The sequence below is a fragment of the Hevea brasiliensis genome, chromosome 13 (genome assembly GCF_030052815.1).
Source record: "Hevea brasiliensis isolate MT/VB/25A 57/8 chromosome 13, ASM3005281v1, whole genome shotgun sequence".
Classification (NCBI taxonomy): Eukaryota; Viridiplantae; Streptophyta; class Magnoliopsida; order Malpighiales; family Euphorbiaceae; genus Hevea; species Hevea brasiliensis.
This window is the reverse complement of record NC_079505.1, coordinates 50,609,242-50,629,685: the sequence shown is the minus strand read 5'-3', so window position 1 is coordinate 50,629,685 and position 20,444 is coordinate 50,609,242. Positions and strand designations below refer to the sequence as shown.

At 32.0% G+C, this 20,444-nt stretch overlaps 1 protein-coding gene across 1 annotated transcript; it reads left to right on the top strand.

Annotated features, from left to right (window-relative positions):
- Window positions 1-9,902: 9,902 nt before the first annotated feature.
- On the top strand, window positions 9,903-19,394 carry LOC110669135 (uncharacterized). The gene is made up of 5 exons (XM_021830634.2): window positions 9,903-10,067; window positions 11,009-11,093; window positions 14,070-14,180; window positions 18,381-18,482; window positions 19,009-19,394. The coding sequence occupies exons 1-5, from the start codon at window positions 9,964-9,966 to the stop codon at window positions 19,051-19,053; spliced, it is 447 nt and encodes a 148-aa protein (XP_021686326.2). The 5' UTR covers window positions 9,903-9,963; the 3' UTR covers window positions 19,054-19,394.
- Window positions 19,395-20,444: the final 1,050 nt, after the last annotated feature.

The following is a 20,444-nucleotide window of genomic DNA, read 5'->3' as shown; positions in this document are numbered from 1 at the left end:
TTGACTTGGTTGTATTTTATTTCTAAAATTTTTACTAAATTTTTCTTATTAATATTTGAGTTAATTATGGTTCCTGACTTTAGTTTAAATATTTTTCCGGACGTTCTAGCTGTCCGGACCGACACCGGTCACCGGAACAGTAGAATGTACGGAGTGCTATCGGGAGGGTGTTACAACTCTTCCCCTCTAATTTAAATTTCGTCCTCGAAATTTACCTGACTTAAGTAATCGGGGAGTTACTACCTCCTTGTTTCTTCACTTCCTTGTATCGCCTCATCAGTGTCTGGGTTTGGCTCTTCCTGAGCTTCCATAGCATATACTTGTGGTGCCACCATGACTTCGGGCTTTTCAACTGTCTCAGAAACAATCTTCTGTGTAATGTCAGCCGTTTCTGCTCTATCCGATTTTTTACCCCTTTGAACTATAGGGGAAAGTCTATCAACTTGTACCGGAGCTATTGAACCACTCCTCTGAGGGCAATCTCTTATGAAATGATCCGTAGCCCCACACTTGAAACACTCTCCAGTTAACAGTCGACACTCCCCTCTGTGTCTTCTACCACAATGCATACATTCAGGCATTGGGGTTGATCCTCTTGTTATTGTGCCCGGGGAACTAGCTATAGATATTCCAATCTAGCCTCTGTGGCCCTGTGTCTGATCTTGTGAACTAGAACCCTTAAACTTCTTACTATCAGTTGGTATACCTGACTGTCCTGTTCCAAATTCCCTCTTACGCTGCCTGTCTTTCCTATTTTGTTCATTTATTCTCACTTTCTCCACTTTTAATGCAGCTTCCACTAACTTGGTAAATTCTGTGATTCCCAGGGCAGTGAGCTGGATCTTGATGTTGTCATTTAGTCCCTCTTCAAATCTCTTACATCTTTTAGCTTCATTAGGGACTATCTCCCTTCCATAGCGGCTTAATCGAACAAATTCCTTCTCATATTCGGCCACCGACAGCTGTCTCTGCCTCAGGTTAATAAACTCTCTTCCAGGTATACAATACCCACATATTTCTTCTTGAATTCGGAGAGAAAGAAGTCCCAATTCTGACTTCCGTTGCACTTCATCGACACGTTGTCCCACCATTCATATGCATCGTCTTGCAGCAGAGATACAGAGATTCCAAGTTTTGCTCTGGAGTGCAATGGAGTTGTTTTAGACTGCCTGCTCAACCAATTTTCTACCGCAATGAATCATCTTCTCTTACCATAGAAGTCCACCGCCCAAACTTTCTTAGCCTTCCAGTGTGATTTACTGTGGAGTGGTGGTGGTGCCGCATTACCCGGCCATTTGTCTAAAGAAATCGGCCATTTGTCGAACATGGCTCGTGGAGGCCGAAAGGTGCTCGCTTGAGCCGGTGGAGTAGGTTCTCCCTACCCCCGCCTCACTGCCGCAGTGGAGCATGACTCTCCACTTCCTCATCGATCGCTCTCGTGATGAAGGGTCCATATCCTATTCAAAATAAGAAAGACAAACAGATCTGCATTAGTGTCACCTCGACTCTTACAAATGCAATGCATGGTATGGACTCAATCTAGGCCCGAACGCCTAAACCGTGCTCGATACCACTAAATGTGACACCTCACCCGACTACAGTAGCGAGCAAAGTGTGCTACATTCTTGGAGCACCCTATCTTATCTTAATTCATTTTTATCGTAGTTTTGAATATAACTTGTGAAATATAATTCATTTATTGAAATTGTAATTTATTTGAGGTTAGAAAATTTTAAAGAAAATCCCAGTGACTGGCTAAAAATGGAGAAAACAGTTCTTCGAAACCTATGAAAAACACTTCTAATAATCATATTCATCTATTCACAAACTCCAATATCAAAATCTCAATATTTTTCAACCATTCGTTTCTCAATCATTCATCACATGTGATAATCATATATAAATTACAGATAAACATTCACTTTTCCATTTATAAACACAATTCTCATTATTTACATGAACATCAAATTACATTTCATAAGTTCATTTACACATGAGAAAATAAAATCAATTACAAAATACCAAAATGACACCTAGTGTCCTACCAATGCACTGTAGACGGTGAGGTGACACGGACACTATGCAGAACTGTGAACTGCCTTACCGAATCTGTGGTCTACTGGGCCCTCTGTCCAAATCTTCAGTATCTACGCGTTGCAAAAGCGACGCGCTAAGCATAAAGCTTAGTGGTGCCAATAATACAAGAAAATATAATATGCAAATAAAAATAATAATTTCCTTGCTATTGTGTTCATAAGAAATGAGTAATTACTAACTTATTGTTTAGTCGAGGGCTAATCATGTTTTATGATATTAACTTTTTCATGCATTTCGTTAATTTTTTTTTTTCATGATCTTGAACTTCTTTGTATTTTTGTAATCATTTCTGATACTTAATTTTCGTATTTTCTTTAATAATCAGTTCACAGTTATACTTTTCCATTCATTTGGTTGCCCAAGTAACCTATCTTGACGATCGGATCGGTAACGGGTCGTTGGCACTGGACACCGCGGTGCCTCGGGCCGTCATACCATGGGACGCAGAACGTCAACCACGTATGCAGTCAGTATGGCTAAAAAGCCATGATATCACATAATCGGCATAAAAGTCATGAATATGGGCATAAAAGCCATGAATACGGGCATAAAGCCATGAATACAGGCATAAAGCCTTTCCTTTCGCAGTACTGCTAAAACAATACCCTATTGGCATGCCAAACTATCCAAACCAATCTTGTTAGGTATACTAGGGCATTTGATACTTTAAAATTCTTCAATTTGTAAATTTCAACTTTTGATGTCACTATTCACTTTATTTGTCAACAAAAAGTTGACTTTTGCATAGAAAATAGGTGTATTGGTTTTAACACCCCAAACATACCACATTTTGTATTTAAAACTTGTTGGAATTGATTGCCATTACCATTTCTAAGTTTAAAACCAAGAGGGCAGAATTTTCAGTTTTTGTAGCCCAACTTTACTGTTCCATTGGGCACTGTTGCAGTGGGAATTTGAAGAAATGGCAAACATGAAAGTTGTTCCTTATTTTGTCTAGTTGAATTTCGTTTTTTGAATCACTCCATTTGGAGTTTTGTAACTTCAGATATGGTCCAAAAACCACAGCTGGCCGGATTTCCATTCTGCAGAAATTACCATATCTACAGTAACATGAACAGTGAATGCCACTGCCATTTGGGTTAGGTTCTGGTCATAATTTGGGGTAGGTTTCTTCATAAAAGTTGTTTGTCTATGTCTTAACTTGTTACTGTAAAAATGTCAGGTCAATTGACCTTATCTATAGTGAGTTATGGCCAAATGAACAGTTACTGTTCATTTGGTCATTTCTACAGGTGCTGTTGCAGGGTATCCGGATTGGGGCCAACTTTTGGTCCACTTGCTTTGGTCTTTTGGGCATGGTTTCTTCAGCAAAAATGTGCCATTATAAGCCTAGTCTCATGTCCAATTGTCCAAACACCAATTGGACCAACACAGCCAAAGATATGGCAGTCCAAGTGGACTGAAATTTGATCACCTCGCATTGTCTTTAGGCAGCCTACACATTCACTTTGCCATGCATTAACTCACTTAAAATTATGATTAACTTGCCTTAAATGGTCACTAATTGACCACTAGAATGTCCATTAATCAATTCAAATGCCAAGTCCAATTTTCACCCTTAAAACCCTAATTCCCATTATGAATTTTCACAACTTACCTTAATTAATCACTTTCATTCATATATATATATATATATATATATATATATATATATATATATATATATATATATATATATATATATATATATATATATATATATATATATATATATATATATATATATATATATATATATATATTTTAAACATACTCTCTAGTTCACTCTAAGTCCATCAAGACACTCAATCATGTTCCTTCTTTAGGGTCAAAAATCATGGTGGACATACACATAACTTTTATTCATTTAAGTTACAAATTCATACTTGTTTCAAGTCTCTAGCATGGGATTAAAGAGTTTTAAGTATATATGTGCACTAACCTCTTGTAGGGCAGAATTTTCCCAAATTAATCTCCACTTTCTTTCCCTTTCTAGGCTGCCAAACACTTCCCAAGAGGTAGAGACAAGTTTTTAGTGAAGGGACTTAGGGTTTTGGGGTGAGGAAAGCATGGAAATTGAAGCTTTAGAAAGTTTGTTAATGGAGGAGTGAGGGAGGAGGTGAAAAAACGTTTTTGAAGGAGAAGAAGGGCTGCTGTTTGCTTTTTAATTCTTTGGTCTCTTTTGACTCTTTTTATTAGTTAATTTGATGGTTACTTAATTGTGATTGGTGGACAATTTTAAATGACCTCATAATATGTCATAATTGACATTTTATTGTATTTTCTTTTCTTTTCTCTTCTACTAACTTCAAATTAATTTTTCATCAACATTAATTCATATTTTATGTCATAATAATTATTTACTCAACTGGACAAGTCGGCCAAAAATCGTCTCTGAAGGCAAAATGACCAAAATGCCCTCCGTTTGGCTTAACGGGTCAAAATTGTCTGTACCGATTATAAAATTTTTTTAAATATTTTCTTAGCATTCTAATGCCATAGGAACCTCAATGACCCTTCTCTGGAGTCTCAAAAATTATTTTATGAATTTTTCCCCGGGTCTAGGGCTCCTCGTTGCGAGAAACCGCAACTTCCCTCTGGGTTACCCATCGCTTGGGCACCGGCTCATTTGACTTGGTTGTATTTTGTTTCTAAAATTTTTACTAAATTTTTCTTATTAATATTTGAGTTAATTATGGTTCCTGACTTTAGTTTAAATATTTTTCCGGACGTTCTAGCTGTCCGAACCAGCACCGGTCACCGGAACAGTAGAATGTACGGAGTGCTATCGGGAGGGTGTTACATGTGCCGTCCAAGTCTTTGTGGGGAAGAAGACAATTGTTTTCTTTTAAATTTTTTTATCTCTTAATATGATATTTATCCCTAAAATTCCATAAATAAAAATTATAATTTTAATTATGTCACAATGATGTCTTGCTTATATCATAAAGGTAATTAAAATTGAATTTTTCCCCTTCTTTCCTTTTCTTTTCTATACACATCTATATTTCTAATTCTTTTTCAATAATTTAATCTCATACATTTTAATGGATATTTAGGTCAAAAGTCACCTTTTGAAGTGAATTGACCAAAATGCCCCTTATCGGGTATAGTCCATCTTTTCTATAATGCCCGATGAGTCCTAAAGTTCTGGTTTGCTTATTTGTGCTTGTTCCCTTTTTATTTCCATGATTTTCTAGTTCCCAATAATTTTGCAATTATCCCTTAACTAAAGATTTTCATGGGGTCCCATACGAATATAGGGTTACAACTGAGCTCACAATCACTTCTCGGGTCGGTTACCCATTGCCGGGACCTTCGGCTCATTTATTTCTCTTATTTTTATCTAACTTCTTTTGATCTTTATCAATTTAGTTTATGACTTCTCTCTATAATTTAATTATGGTTCTCAACATTCTAGCTGTCTGGACAGACCTTAGTCACCGAAACAGCAGAATGTACGAAATTATCCAATGTGAGGGTGTTACAGTCATGTTCACTTTTTGGAAGCTAAGGTTTTATAACTAATTTTCCATATTAAATGATGTGGAATTTTCCTTTTCTTTGCTTAGTGTTTTGGCAGAAGAGCAGGATGCCATCTCTCGCATTTAGATTGTCTTTTTTGGCCCATGGTGCGTAATGGGCTATATACTATTTACTTAGGGTATTATGTTGCTTGCTCACTTTCTTTGAGTGCCCCTTCCATGCCATCTCCTAGGTTGCATCAAGATAGGTGGGGCTTTATGTGGAAGTTAAATGTTTTTTCATGGGTTAAGACCTTTGTGTGGCGTCTGTTAACTAGGGGTCTTCCTTCTAATGTTATTGGTTAAGAGAGGTTGTAGTTTATTTAAGTTTTGTCGTAGGTGTAATTATACCCTAGAGACAACACTACATGTGTTTTGTGATTGCCCATGGGTTAGAGCCGTTTTGATTTGCTTTGCCTTTAGGTGCTCGGGTTGATTGCTTCACTCAAGAGTCTAGCCTGGAATTGTTTGTTGCATAGCTCAATCTAATGATAGGGATGACTTGGTGTTTTTTTGAGACATTAATGTGGTGTGTTTGGCATGACAGGAATAGCATGGTGTTTAGGAAAGTTAATAAAGGACCCTTGAAATTGGCTTCTCTAGCTCAGAAAATGTGATATGAGCTTTTATGAAACCATGAAGAGAGGGGGTTGGGTGTTACTAGAGTGAATGTGCATTGGGTTCCTCTTGGTTCAGGAGTTAAACTAAATATAGATGCGTCTGTGGCTTTTAATGCTAACTTTACAGGATTGGGTTGTGTTTTTAGGGATGCAGTTGGTGGTGTTTTGCTCACAATAAGTAAATAGCTTGATAGTGCTTATGATATTTCATTTGCAAAGGGTCTGGTTATGTTGTTAGGTGTGGACTTGGCTCGTCAACATGGTTTCCAAGAGTTGCTTATTGTATCTAACTCCAAGGATCTTGTGTCTATCATCCAATCTATAGCACCTATGTTGGGTGCTAGTTGATTACATTCATTTGAGTATGCTGCAATTCTCTTCTTATCGTATTGAGTTTGGGTGTTGCAAAGTGAATAAGGTAGCCCATTCTTTGGCTATTTTTGCTCACTTAATGGCTGTTGTCCTCAAGGGCAGAGACATAGGGGGTTAGGGGTGGCCTTGGCCCCCCAAAACATTTTTAAAATTATTTTATAAACATAATAAATTTTGTTTTTACATTATGTAATCTCCAAAAATTTGCAATAACCTTTATAAATATTTATGAAAAAATAAATAATTGCAATAAAGTTTTATTTTTATTAATTGGCCCCTTGAAAATTTTTATGGTCTCTAGTGATTTATATTTTATTATTTAAATTGAAATATTAAAATTATTTAGTTGTTATTAATAAGAACAAAAGTTCAATTAAAATTTAATTATTTAAAATTTTTATTGATAGTTGTTATTTGATGAAAATTAAATAAAAGTTTGTCTGGTAATTTCCTATCAAACAATTTTAAATTAGATGAGATTTTTTTTTTTTGCTTTAATAATTTCTATAAATATCATTTTCTTTGTTATTCCTCTCATTTTGCTTTCTCTCTTTTATTTCATTTTAATTAAAAAATTATTTTATTTACACATTTATAAATAGATAAAATTAGTGATTTCAACTTCCATGCAAATTTGGATTGATATATATATATATATGATAAATTTTATTATTTTACTAAACTCTAATTTTTCATTTTTTAAAATTTTAATGATTATTATTTTTTTAATCTTATTCTATCATGTGATATAATTTAGTTATTTGTAGTTTATATTTATTTTTTGACTTTTAAATCTATGAATTTTATATAAAAATTTGACAAAATATTTTGATATTATTTTTTTTAAATAACATAATTTATATTATAAAATTATATAATAATAAAAAATATAATTTTATAATATTTATATTTGTTGTAGAGATTTTATTATAATTTTTTTAATAAATAAATAATTTTTATAATTTGATATTTTATATTATTTTTATTAAAAATATTTTATTAATATATTATGATTGGTCACTAAGTACAATTTTCTGAATGGGCTGACGGTCCTTTGCTGTTTCGTAGACGTGTGCCAGACTGCAAGGCCGAAGCTCTTCGTGCAGATGCTGCACATCACCTTTTCTTTTTGTTCGTTCATTGCTGTTCGCAATAGGAAAAAAATGGCCTGCAAATGATTTCAATATAAAAGAGATATATAGACTCTATTAGGGGTCAAATTGAAATTATAATTGAATGAATCTAATTGAAAATTGAAATTGATTAAAATGTTTTATTATTTGTTTAGATGGTTGAAATTATTTTTTTAAATAAAAGTAATATTTTAAATTTTATAAAAAAAATATTTATAAATAATTATTTTATTATTTTAGTGTAATAAATTAAAAGTTATTAAATTTAATTTTAAATTATTTTTTAATATTTTTTAATTAATATATTTAAAAATGTATTTTTCTTAATAATAATTTTAGCAATAATGTTAAATAGATCCTTAATCAAAATAGATTAAATGAGACCTAAGTTATATGATTTGGTTCAAAATTAAATTGTTATTTTAAAAAATTAAAAAATAATTTTAATCTTAAATTTGTCAAATTGAAATCAAAGTAAAATTAAAACATGATGAAAATCAAAATTGAGAGAAACTTCATGATTTTTATTTTTTGAACTTTAAATTAAGATAAATTATTATCATGTCCTTATTTTATTAAAATTAATTATTTAATTCTTATATTTTTAAAACCCGATGAAACGTTATTGTATTTTGTAAAATTAAGTTCTTTATTCCTTCTATTAGATTTATGTGGAAGAAAATATTAATTAACTTGCTTTAATGGATTAAATAATATGGACAGTTAAAATTACAAATGATATAAATTTTTAAAATTAAAATAAATTAATTAATATATTTATTGATAGAAAAATTAAATAATTTAATTTTATAAAATACGAGTACATTTAATTTGAGTTTTAAGAAAATAAAAATTAAATAATTAATTTTAATAAACTATATAATGATGGTGATTTACTCTTAAATTAAAATTGTTAATTTTAAGTTAATTACAATCCATTAAGCTGTTAGCACCTTTGAAATAATTTTTTAAAAAATATTTTTCATGAAAATATTTTTTATTGTTTAATTATAATATTAAATTAATAATATATTTTTATATCATATATACAAGTAAATTTATATTTTAATAAAATCATAAAAGTCTAAAAAATTATTTTTTTTATTTTTTTTAAAAAATTATTTTTTAATCATTGTATTTTAATAAAACTAATTATTTGATCATTGTATTTTAAAAAAATACACTATTTAGTCTCTGTAAAAATTTTCATTAAACTATTTAGTCACTTCATTAAATTTTTCATTACCCATACTATTCATATTATTATTTAATTCTTTTTTTTTAAGAAAATTAATTAATTGATCTGTGTATTTTGAAAAGTATGACTATTTAATCATTCTATATTAATAAAACTAATTAGTTAATTCATGTATTTTAAAAAATATATTCTTAAATAAAAATAAAAATTATGCTACGTAGAGATTAAATCTTAATTTATATTTTTTAAAAAATTTTAATTATTTGGACATCATTTTTATATTTTTCTACTTAGAAATAATTTTTCTTAATTATTTAAAAATTTAAAGAAACTAATTAACTTTTTTGTGTAGACAGCTTACGTTATTTTGATTGATAGATGAAAACAAATAGAGAATAAATGAGGAAAAGGTGTGAGTGTAGAGAAAAAAATATAAAGAGAGAAATAAAAAATAATAAGAAAAAAAATGAAGCTAAGAAAATTATGATAGTTTAAGTATAAAAAAATAATTATGAAATTAAATAGTTAATAAAGTCAAATTACAAATACTAATTAATATGTTTTTTAAAATATAAGGATTAATTAATTAATTTTATTAAAATAAAGAGATTAAATAATAAATTGACCAATATTAACTAATAAAAAATTTAATTTAAGAACTAAATAATTTAATAAAATTTTTTACAGAGATTAAATAATATCTCTTTTAAAATACAAGAATCAAATATTAATTTTATTAAAATATAAAAATTAAATAATATTTTTTTATTTTTTAAAAGGTAAATTTATTTAAGACAAATTATTTAATTTTTTAATTTCTCATAAAAAAATAAAAATATTTAGAGCCTTCGGAAAATTCATAAAAAATTGTTAGAAGATTGCTTTACCACCAAATCCAAAATAAAGAGATTATTGCCAAGCAAATGACTTTTATGTCCAAATAAAAGAAGCATCTCACAACCACACATTACAGATAGCGAAGGAAGCAAGAACTCACAATTTAGCAGAGAGCCGCGTAAATGGTTCCCGCATCTTCTCTGCTACCCATCAATGGAAATCTCCTTCTCTCCTCTCAATACACATCTCTTTCCCTTAATCTTCATCGCTCAGCGACTATCCTCAAGTAAGAACCAACTCTCAATCTCGCATACCATTTGTCCATGTACTCTTGTTCTTTCATATATATTTTTTTTAGTTTTCTTGTTTATTTACTTGAATTTTCTTTATGCGTCTGCTTTGTTGCTGGGAAACTCTATCGCAAGAGGAAAATACTGAGTTAGGGGTACGCTTTTATTATTTGATTGATATAGCTGTTTTGATTTGCTTATGTGGTCAGAAACGAAAATGGGTTGAATGAAGCGGTTATCTGTGCTAAAACAGAGTGTTTGAGTGTAGGGGAATAAAAAGTCAAGCTAGTTTTCTATTACTGGAATTTTATTGGGAATACCTGTCCCACATTGGGAATTTACAAAATGAAAGTGCAAAATACAAATGATTGAATTGCAAAATTAAATTGGTCAGTTAATTTTGATGTGTAAAGCAACATAATCAACTATATGGGCCCTTATTAAAATGGGATTTAATTCGAGTAACAAGTAGTGCCAAGTTCAAGTAATGTGATTTGCCACTCAAACCATGCCTAACTAGTTTTTCATATAATTTTGAAATTTTGATATGGTATAATAATAAATGATATATGCTATTTCTCCCTAAATGTATAAAATTATAGCTAATTCAAACTCATTAGAGTTTATTTGAGTTTTACTTGAATTTTTAGTAATAATTGAATTTGATTTTCATATCATATCAAGGATTCATGTGAACTTCAAGTACAAAAAAAAAAAATTAATAATAATAATAAATAAATAAACAAATAAAGGTTGAGCTAGGTTGAATCAAGTTTTGAGCCTCGAGTAGTTTTTCTTTTTTTTCTTTGTTTTTTTTTTTTTTTTTTTTTTGCAAGTTCAAGCAATATAGTGTATTTATTCAACTCCACTATCCCCCTAGTTGAATGGGTTGCTTTTGCTTTTTAGTGTGATGTTCTAAACCAATATTTGTTTTCAGGTGGGGATTCAACAGGGACAAAGACAGCTGCTCAGTTACCAGAAGAACCAAGAGCCAAGCTTTCAGAATCTTGGCAAATCCTAATGTATGCTCAAAACCAAGGCCTCTTCATTTGTAATGGCAGTATGTGTGGTTTGATTATAATCAAAGGTCTTTTTAGGTATGTGATTGATGATTTAGTCAACAAGTGCCTTGTGGCATTACACAATCTCAAAGTTTTGATATCTCTAATTTGATATGGCTCGAATTGCTTATGCTGATGCATAATATATTGATATAGTCATTTTTCCAAATATCTATAGGAAGAGACTGGACTATGTAGTTTAGACCCTTTTTTCAGCTTTTTGCCTTAGCTCAGTTGTGGATTGTTGGTGTGACGTTTCTGTAATGGTCTTCAACAACATTGAATGACAGTGCAAATATAATTTATCCGTAAAATCTTGTTGAAGTGTAATTCTCAAAGATAACTTCTGCTTGATTTTTAGCTTACTTTGAAGGTCAAATGTTTAAGAAATTGGATCTCTGATGCTGCTGACATTTTTTTTTTTTGGGTTGTTGTTGTGGTGGGGGGGGTTGTGGGGAAGGATTTCAGTAGTCTTTTAGTTGAGGAAGCTTACACTTACCTTTTGAAATTTGAAGTCTTAACATACCATAAATACACGGATTGGCCTAAAGTTTGTGCATGTTCGTAATGGAATTTGTGAAAGGAAAAGCACCATTTAGTGAGTTGGGGTTTCAATTTGTGAATAAGAACTATTTGAGAAGATTATAATTTTGTTTGATAGTGGATTTTATGAGGTGGGTATGTCGCCAATCCACATTAAATTTCACATTCTTGTTAATGCGTTTTGCATTTTAACTAAAACATAATATGGAAAAGTACTGCACATTGAAAATATGCATTAAAATCTTCCTGTTAACTCTGACCAGTGCAACCAAGAAAGAGCTGTTATTTGACTCTGACAGCTGCATGTCCTAGCAACCCTGACTTCATGATTTATATATAACTGAAATTCCATGGTCAGACAATTTTCTACGTATCAAAATCTTCAGAAGAGGAACTCAAAAGTATTCTTCATTGATATTTAGTAAAAGCACACCCTGCTGTCTTTTATTATTCTTCAACAACCCTTTTTGCTGAATCCTATAGGACTTTCTACACCATTTCAGTAGTCATACCCAATGATTATATTTTAAACCAATGTTATATCCCCCTCTAATACATGCATAAGGGCAAAAATCTATGCTGGTTGTCCATTTGAAAAGCATTCCTCTAAAGTCTAAATTTACTTTCAGCAAGGGCTTTATGCATAATTCCTGACTCCTGAGGGCATTATTTGTAGGTTCTAAGAGCTCTTCTTTTTGAGGGCTGTTTGTTGCTGTCCTTGTCTGAGTTACTATAGTGGAACTGGACTCGGGCATTATTTGTTGGTTCTAAGAGCTCTTCTGTTTGAGGGCTGTTTGTTGCTCTCCTTGTCTGAGTTTCTATAGCAGAACTGGACTCTTCTCAATCTATATTCTATTGGATACTTTGAGAAGTCTATTGTCACTGTGCAAGGAATGATAAAAGTAGCTATAATTTAAGTCAGAAGGCTAAAGAATCACTGGTTTCCAGATTATAGCAACTTATGTCTTTCCGTTTGCTTGTTTCCATGATGAACATGTCTAGTTTTAATCAAGCACCATGACATGCAATTTGTGCATTGAAATACTGACCTTTGTTATTGGTGATTAATTGGCTTTTGTATACCACAAAGCCTAGAAAGTCAGTGTCTTTAAGAGACTAATAAATTCTTTCATGCTTTGGTAGGAAACTGGCATTTAACTGATACTTCTCTCTCCATGTTTCCTCTTCTTTCCCTCTCCATTTATGGATAAGTGAGATGCAATTTAGATACCAACTTTTTAAAAAAATTCTTTGCCTCAATGTAGCAAAGCATATTTTTGCTTTCTCAGAAACTTTTAATGCAATATCATGTTTGGTGCGCATCACTTTGGCAGCTATGTTGGTCAAATGATTGACTTAGATATTAGGTCTATCTTATGGGCATCAAAATTGAGAGATTGCATGTGAATGTGGCAATGAAAACTGTATGCATTTAATTCAAATTAGTGAATTGTTACATGCTATACTATGTTATTTGCATTCAATTGATGTTAATTGGACTTGGATATAAGTGTCTTATCTGGATACATGTCCAGACCTCAAACTTGCCTATTTACCTAAATTTCAGTCTTCCACACTATTTTAAGCATGAAAATGCTGTACGCATCCATGTCCAATATGGGTACTTCAGGGAAAAAGAGTGGAAGTAACTTTGGTTGAATCTTATAAAAATTCAGACATGCAACTTGCATGCCTACATTTTTGGGCATATTATTTGTTTCCTTTGTTACTTAGAGGATGTTTGATTGGTTTATAAGTTTGGCAAACCTAATTATAAGTAGAAATTCATAAATAAATTAGTGTTTGATTTGACTTATAAATTAAAAATTCTACTTAAAATAAGTCGAAAGTCATAAGTAAGGATATCTTACTTATGACTTGTCAACTTATTTTAAAATTATTCTATGGCCAAGTAAAAGGCTATATTATTCTAATAATTTTTAAAAATATCAATATTATCCTCATATTTACAACTAAAACACTTAATTACTTATCTTTTTGGGTCATTTTAACTAATTCAATTACTTTTAACCATCTTTTAACCAAATATTTAAACTACTTAAAAGTTATTTTTAAGTGATTTTACCATCTTATTTTTAATTTGACTTATAAGTTAAAAAATATTTTAAGTCAAAAATTAAAAGTAAGTAACCAAACAAAACACCCTTTTAATCCCCTTGTACTTTATGTGTTCAAAATTTTTTCTTTTTATTTTTATGTTTCCCATCCAACACTTTCTTTTAATAATGTCAATTAGTCATTTTCAATATACAGATTCATGATTTGTCAAATGCTTTCTTTAAAGTTAACAAGGTGGAAATTCTTATTTGTGATACAAATTCATAATTAACAACATTGCCATTTCTTTTTTTATTTTTTTGGTGTATCATACAGGTGTCAGGTGAAGGAGATTCAAAAGATCAGGTAATCATGGTTGATCCTCTGGAAGCTAAGCGATTAGCTGCCATTCAGATGCGAGAGATAAAAGCTAAAGAGAAACTCAAGGTCAATGAAATTTCTTATCATTTTAAGATGCTTAGTGTAAATGATTTGTCCTGCTTATTTGGTATCACTAGCTGTTGTTGATAACTAATTGTTGATTTTTTTCTCTCAACATTGGAACTAATTAAAAAAACTCCCTGTAGTTTTTCAAAATTTTTCTCAGCATTCTTATATGGGGTGTGTTTGTTGTGGAGGTAGCAGGATGTGGGTGAAAAGGAGTGATATTTAAGGGAGTAATTTAAGAGAGTAAATGATTGAGGTTAAAATGTTAAGGGTAACAATTAAGTGCGGTTGGTATGAAGTTAAAGTTCTAATAATAATAATAATAATAATAATAATAATAATAATAGATATGAGTTGAAAATGTGGATGCTCTATAGATGATTGCCAAATGGTACCTATAAGACAGGAAAAGGTTACAACAAGGTGGATGGTTCCCCATTGATGAATCTTAGATGCACAAGTTAGTGACTTGTAGAGAGATGGAGTTAGTTCCATGACCTAAGAGAATTTAGTGTTTGATACTAGATTATGGATCTAGCAACACCACCCCCCCTCCCTTTTGCCGGTTGATTCTTGGTTCTTCCTATTTATAACAATAAGAAGCTATCTGATTAAGAATATGTGTAATAATGAGTTTTACAAATGGTTTAAGCTTTGAGCTGTCGAAAGAGATAGTATTTATGCCTGGAGTACCCCCTATAATAGCCAAGCCTGGCCATGGGCTTGTTATGGTTTGAAACCAACCTAAAACTAACAATTTCGGTTCATTGGGGTATGAACTTGGACCAATACCTAAGGTTCTTCCATGGTTTCGATGTGATTCGGTTTTAATCAATCCATTGGTTCAATTTTTTTTAAAATTTTTTAAGTGAAAAAAATTCGATTTTGGCCTGGAATTGAACCGGCCAATTTTAGTCTAGTTCAATCGCGGCTTAAGTGAACCATGGTTTTGACTGATTTCGGTCTCGCATTAGACTAGTCAAGTTAACGAACAGATGGATGTTTTGTTGTAAGAGGGACTCCGTAGGAAAACCATGGATGCTTTATGCCATAGAGGTTAATGCCTTGTTAGATTCTTATTCAAATAGTAGTCAAACTCAGGTTCTGTCATTGGTATCTTGCTAATTTAACCTCAAGCCTAGCAGCCTTTAATCGTATTGGGTTAGTCGGGTCATTAATCTTAAAAGCTCTAAAATTAGACATTCGGGCATTCATATAGGTCGGTGGGTAAGGGTATGTGTTCATATGATAGTATCTTATGGGTTGACTTATTTTAGATCATATTATGTGTACCCCTCTAAGGTTCAATTTAAGAATCAAAACTTTAGAGGGACCATGATTGAATTTCTCATGGGAGAACTCAATGGGAGTTCTTTGGTGTCAAGACAAATGGTTTATGATGTAGAGAAGATTTTGCTGAGTAGTCTAGGGCTTAAAACAAACCATTATTGTTGTAGGTCGGACCACGTGAGGCCGGTTGCTAATTCTAAATTTCAGAATCTTTCTCACTGATTTCATTTATCTTTGAATCACCAATCCTTCTGTTAAGAAGGTGGAGGGGCCTCTTCATTAGTCCTTCCTATAAGACAGTTGGAATGATTAAACATGGGATGCACTTTCATTTGTTGAGATGCCTCGTAGAGTGTGCATGGCTTTTTCATGTCAAAGGAAGCTTCTTGAATTCCAATGGCAAATCTCTGTCGTTGACCGATATGTATCTTTTCACTAATAACCATATCCATTGGATCTCAAGGCAGTTGATGTATGAGGATTGCTGCTCCCTTTTGTTTCCTTTTTTCATCACCATCTCTTGTGATTTGACAAGGGTTTTCTGCAAATGTTTTTGCTTTCGCAAGATTGTTCCCTTCTTTGAGACTTTTCTTCTCATCTTAAAGGTACATTGTTGTTTCCTTTTTCTCCTAAACTGGTTTAAGGTTTATATTTCTTTTCATTTTCCTTCATGTCACTCTCAAAATATTTATCTAAGTTTTTCTATAAGGTACATATTGACAACCCATGCAAAATAGTTGCTAGGTATTCCCTTTCCCCTAATAGTTCCGTCAAATCTTCCACTAATAAGAGTTGGAAGTAGATGTTCATTCTTCCACTTACACTTTAGAAAGAAGTGACAAAAATGATCTTGTACTTTTCGTAAAGCACTTGGCTTACACCAACTCCTTTTCATGCTAACGTTTTTATGCTTATTGTTGTTGTCCTCTTACTATTTCTCCTAACGCAATCTCCATTTTCTCAGTGTTTGAAAATCTATGCCTTCGTTGTCATGTGAGACCATTGGTTCGTGTCTTTAGCTTTTCATATGAAAAGATTAGGGAATTTTATAACTTTAGCTATCGAGAGCATAGGAGACTTGTGGGTTGCCTAATTCCACAAAGATTGGAATTTTTATTTTTTATTTTTTATTATTTTATTATTTTATTTTTAAAGGGTTTGATTGTTTTCTAACGATCAAAACATTTATTGGGGTTTTGGTTTTGACTCCCACTAACGTAAATGTGGTGCCATTGTTAACCATTGGCGAATTGTCAGATGTGGTTTTCTTTATATGTGCTGGAATTGGGTACAACGCATATGATCTATCAAAGGGTGATTCCCTTGTTGAGAGTAGTATAAAAATCATTAAAAGGTTTTTATTGATTTGTTTTTCTTTTCTTTTCATGCTAACGTGGTGTTTTCTATTTCTTGTTTGATGTGGTACTAGACCAACAGAACCATTATTAAAATTTGGGATTTCTATTGAAGAGGCCATTGTTGTAGCCCATGGGCAACTTGGGCTAATTAAGGGGCTTGCCCTGATGTAGGAGTCCCAAAGGATTAATTTTCAAGGCTTAGTAAGGACTTATGTAGGTAATTTGACCGGATCCCTTATGAAGGAATTGAATTTGGCTACTGTTCCTGCTATTGGAGGAGTCGATCCCTCTATTGTAGAGGGCCAGGGTGTTAGTCCCAATGTGGAATATCAGGCTACTAGAGCATCACATCTTTTGATGGTCACTTCTATAGCCGGCCCAAATGTTGTTCAGCCTAGTGTTAATATTCCACATTGGTTTGGGATAGGGGTAATGTACCCCTCATAAGGTTTTGGATACTTCTCCCCCTTTGAGTTAACTTTTGAGGGTGAATTAAACCTAGCCTCTTTTTTGAAGATGGCATCAGAGTCTTCCCAATTAATATTTGGGCCTTCCATATGTTTCATGCTCCAAGTTTTGATCCTGAGCGTAAGGGGTTTTTTAATATCTCACATTGATTTGGGATAAAGGTAATATGCTCCTTATAAGGCCTTAGGTACTCTTTCTCCCATAAGTTAGCTTTTGGAAGTGAGTTAAGTCTTTATCTATTTTGTTAAGACCTAGTGGTGCCCAAAAGAGGATCTGACATCTTGTTTGAGGTCTCAAGAGAAGAAAAAGGAAGGAGAGAAGAGGAGGGGGGGGTGTTGGGTGTGGGTTGGGTTGTGGTGGGTGGGGGTGTGGTGGGTGGTTTGTAAGTGGAGAAGAGGGGGGAGGAGGCATTGGAGGCTCCTCTATGGCACCAACCTTGTCGGGATGGAAGAGAGGAAGCCCAGCCTGCCCTGCTTCTCCTGTCCTCGTTCAAGTGACATTAGCGAGAATGTCACCTCCTGCTCCAGCCATGGCATCTATTGAGGATCTGTCTCACCAACGTGAAGAGAGGACTGTTTCAGTTGGTTGCATCAGCAATTGGATGAGGTCAAGTCAAACTGGGAGGAGAATTTGAAAAAGAAAAATGACGAGTGGGTTGAATCGGCCGAGTGCCAAGAGATGATAATAAATGAGGTTGGAGGTTTCGTTAAACTTTGCTGGGAATGGTGCCATGGGAGCCATTGATCTGTCCTGTTGATCCCAGGCCCCCAAAACACAGACGCGCACACACCTCAACTGAAGGAGAAGAAGCGAAACTAAATGAGACATTAAACATGGGTAGAAGATGGTATAGACCTGGAATAACTGGTCCATAATACATAGATGATATTTTTATCCCCAAGCAGGGTTCAGCTGCAGATAATTGTCCAAGTACCTGATGTTTCTTCTGTTTGTTTTTCCCTCCTGCCAAAGAAGTATTGTTATTGTAATTTAATTTTGAAATGCTTAGGTCAACTTTTAATGTACATCAACAACAATGCTGACTCCAAAAATTTGTCGCTAACAATGTTTTATTTTACATTAGAGACGACATCAAATTGAGGCAATTAATGGTGCATGGGCAATGATTGGTCTCACGGCAGGCTTGGTAATTGAAGGTGGCACTGGGAAAAGTATACTGGATCAGGTACAGTTAATCATTCCTTTAGCATTTACTTAATAGGGCATGCTTACATGAGATTCTAACGCACAAACACACAAACACTTGTGTTAAATGTTTAGGGAAAATTACTATTTAATCCATGCATTTTAATGAAACTAATTACTTAGTCCTTCTATTTTAAAAAATGCACTATTTACTCTCTATTTTTTAGTTCGTGAAATGTTTAGTCCCTTGCGTTATTTTAAAGCAATTTTTTTTCAACTCAACTATTTAATCTCTGTAATTTGAATAATACAACTATTTAATCTCTGTAATTTTAAATCCATCAACTATTTAGTCTTTATCTAGGACTATTCTCTTAACTTTGACTAACTTGACTAACAAAAGAGTTGATGGGAGGGACTAAGCAGTTCATAGACTAAATATAGGGGAACTAAGTAGTGTATTTTTCAAAGTAGGACTAAATAGTTAGCTTCGTTAAATGCAAGGACTAACTAGTAATGTTTTCAAATCTTTATTTACACATGTGACTAATTGATTTTTCTCTCAGTTGGCTGGATATTGGTCTGGCATTTTCCATTTCTTTTTTGGATAGACCGAGTCTAACTATGGAGGAAAAATTGTGGAGTAGCAGATTCTTTCATTGAAATATTCTTTCAAAATTAACCTTGTAATAATGCTTTTGGCTAATTTCTTTGTTACCCATCTACTCAGCATTTTAAATTGACCTGTTCATAATGTTATATGACCACCTATATCTTCAGCTTGTTCATTGAGATCTTTACATTGTTTGCGAGCATTTTCTCATAGAAACTGGCAGGTGTAAAGCATCTTTGTATTTCTTTCTGGGCATTGGAGAAAAGATTCTCTTTATTCTTTCTATGATTGGTTTTGGAATGAATTCATTTTATATAGTAACATTTGAAACATGTCTTATTTGATAGTTGCTCATAATATTAGGCCTTCTATACTTGAATACAGTTTTTTTATTCATTTAGATCACATTGAAAGTTAAACTTGAGACTTCACATTCCTAATAGACTCCAGTGCTACTGGCTAGGACTTATAATTCCTGTATTTGATTTATACAAGGAATGCCATTTTCTGTAACTAGCAATAAACACTGTTGTTTTTTTTTTTAATTTATTTATCATTTTTTTTTTTGTAAATTTGAAATTCTGAAAGAGGGTGCCAAGATCAACAAATAAAAGTCAATTTTCTTTTCTTTTTCCAAACAACAAATTATAATATTTCAACAGAATTTTCACCTCAATTATATTTTACCATTTTTCACTCAAATTATTATGGCAATAAAAGGCTTTATTAACAAAAGTGGAAAATAATATATTTATTAATGGCCTTTAGTTTAATGGTATTAGACTTGCTTTTAGATTGTCTCAGTTTTAGTTGAGATCAATAATAATAATAATAATAATAATAATAATAATAATAATAATAATAATAAAGTTCTAAGGCTATATATGTATAACATAGTTTTTGTATATGATATTTAAAAAGATAAGATAATTTCCCATGTACTATTTTTAACTTTAAAAAATATATATATTATTCTAGAAAAAATATTCTATAATTTTAAATGTTAGAAAATGCATGAAATTTGTTAATATAAAATATTTTTCTTGAAATGAGTCATAAAGAAAAATGACCTTTCGCTCTAAAATAGAAATCCAAATCATTTAACAAAAACTATTTTTTTATAAAAAAGAAAGGTGGTTCATTAATCGAAAATAGAATACAAAAAGTGAAATATAATCTAATATATTATATCTTTGGATGAACTATAATTTTGTATTTAGGTTTTACCGAACTTATAACTTAATCTTTATATATTCAAAATTAAGTAATTTAATTTTTAAAATTTGATAAAACTTATAATTTAGTTTATGTTGTTAGAATTTTGTTAAGTTAATTTTGTTAAACTACCATTAATTTTAGTAAAAATAGTAAATATATCTTTATCATTAT

Coding starts and splice junctions, on each gene's coding strand:
- LOC110669135 (XM_021830634.2), top strand. CDS start 9,964: ATGGTTCCCGCATCTTCTCTGCTACCCATCAATGGAAATCTCCTTCTC. Junction 11,094..14,069: donor GAATCTTGGCAAATCCTAAT/GTATGCTCAAAA, acceptor TGTATCATACAG/GTGTCAGGTGAAGGAGATTC. Junction 18,483..19,008: donor GGAAAAGTATACTGGATCAG/GTACAGTTAATC, acceptor TTTTTCTCTCAG/TTGGCTGGATATTGGTCTGG.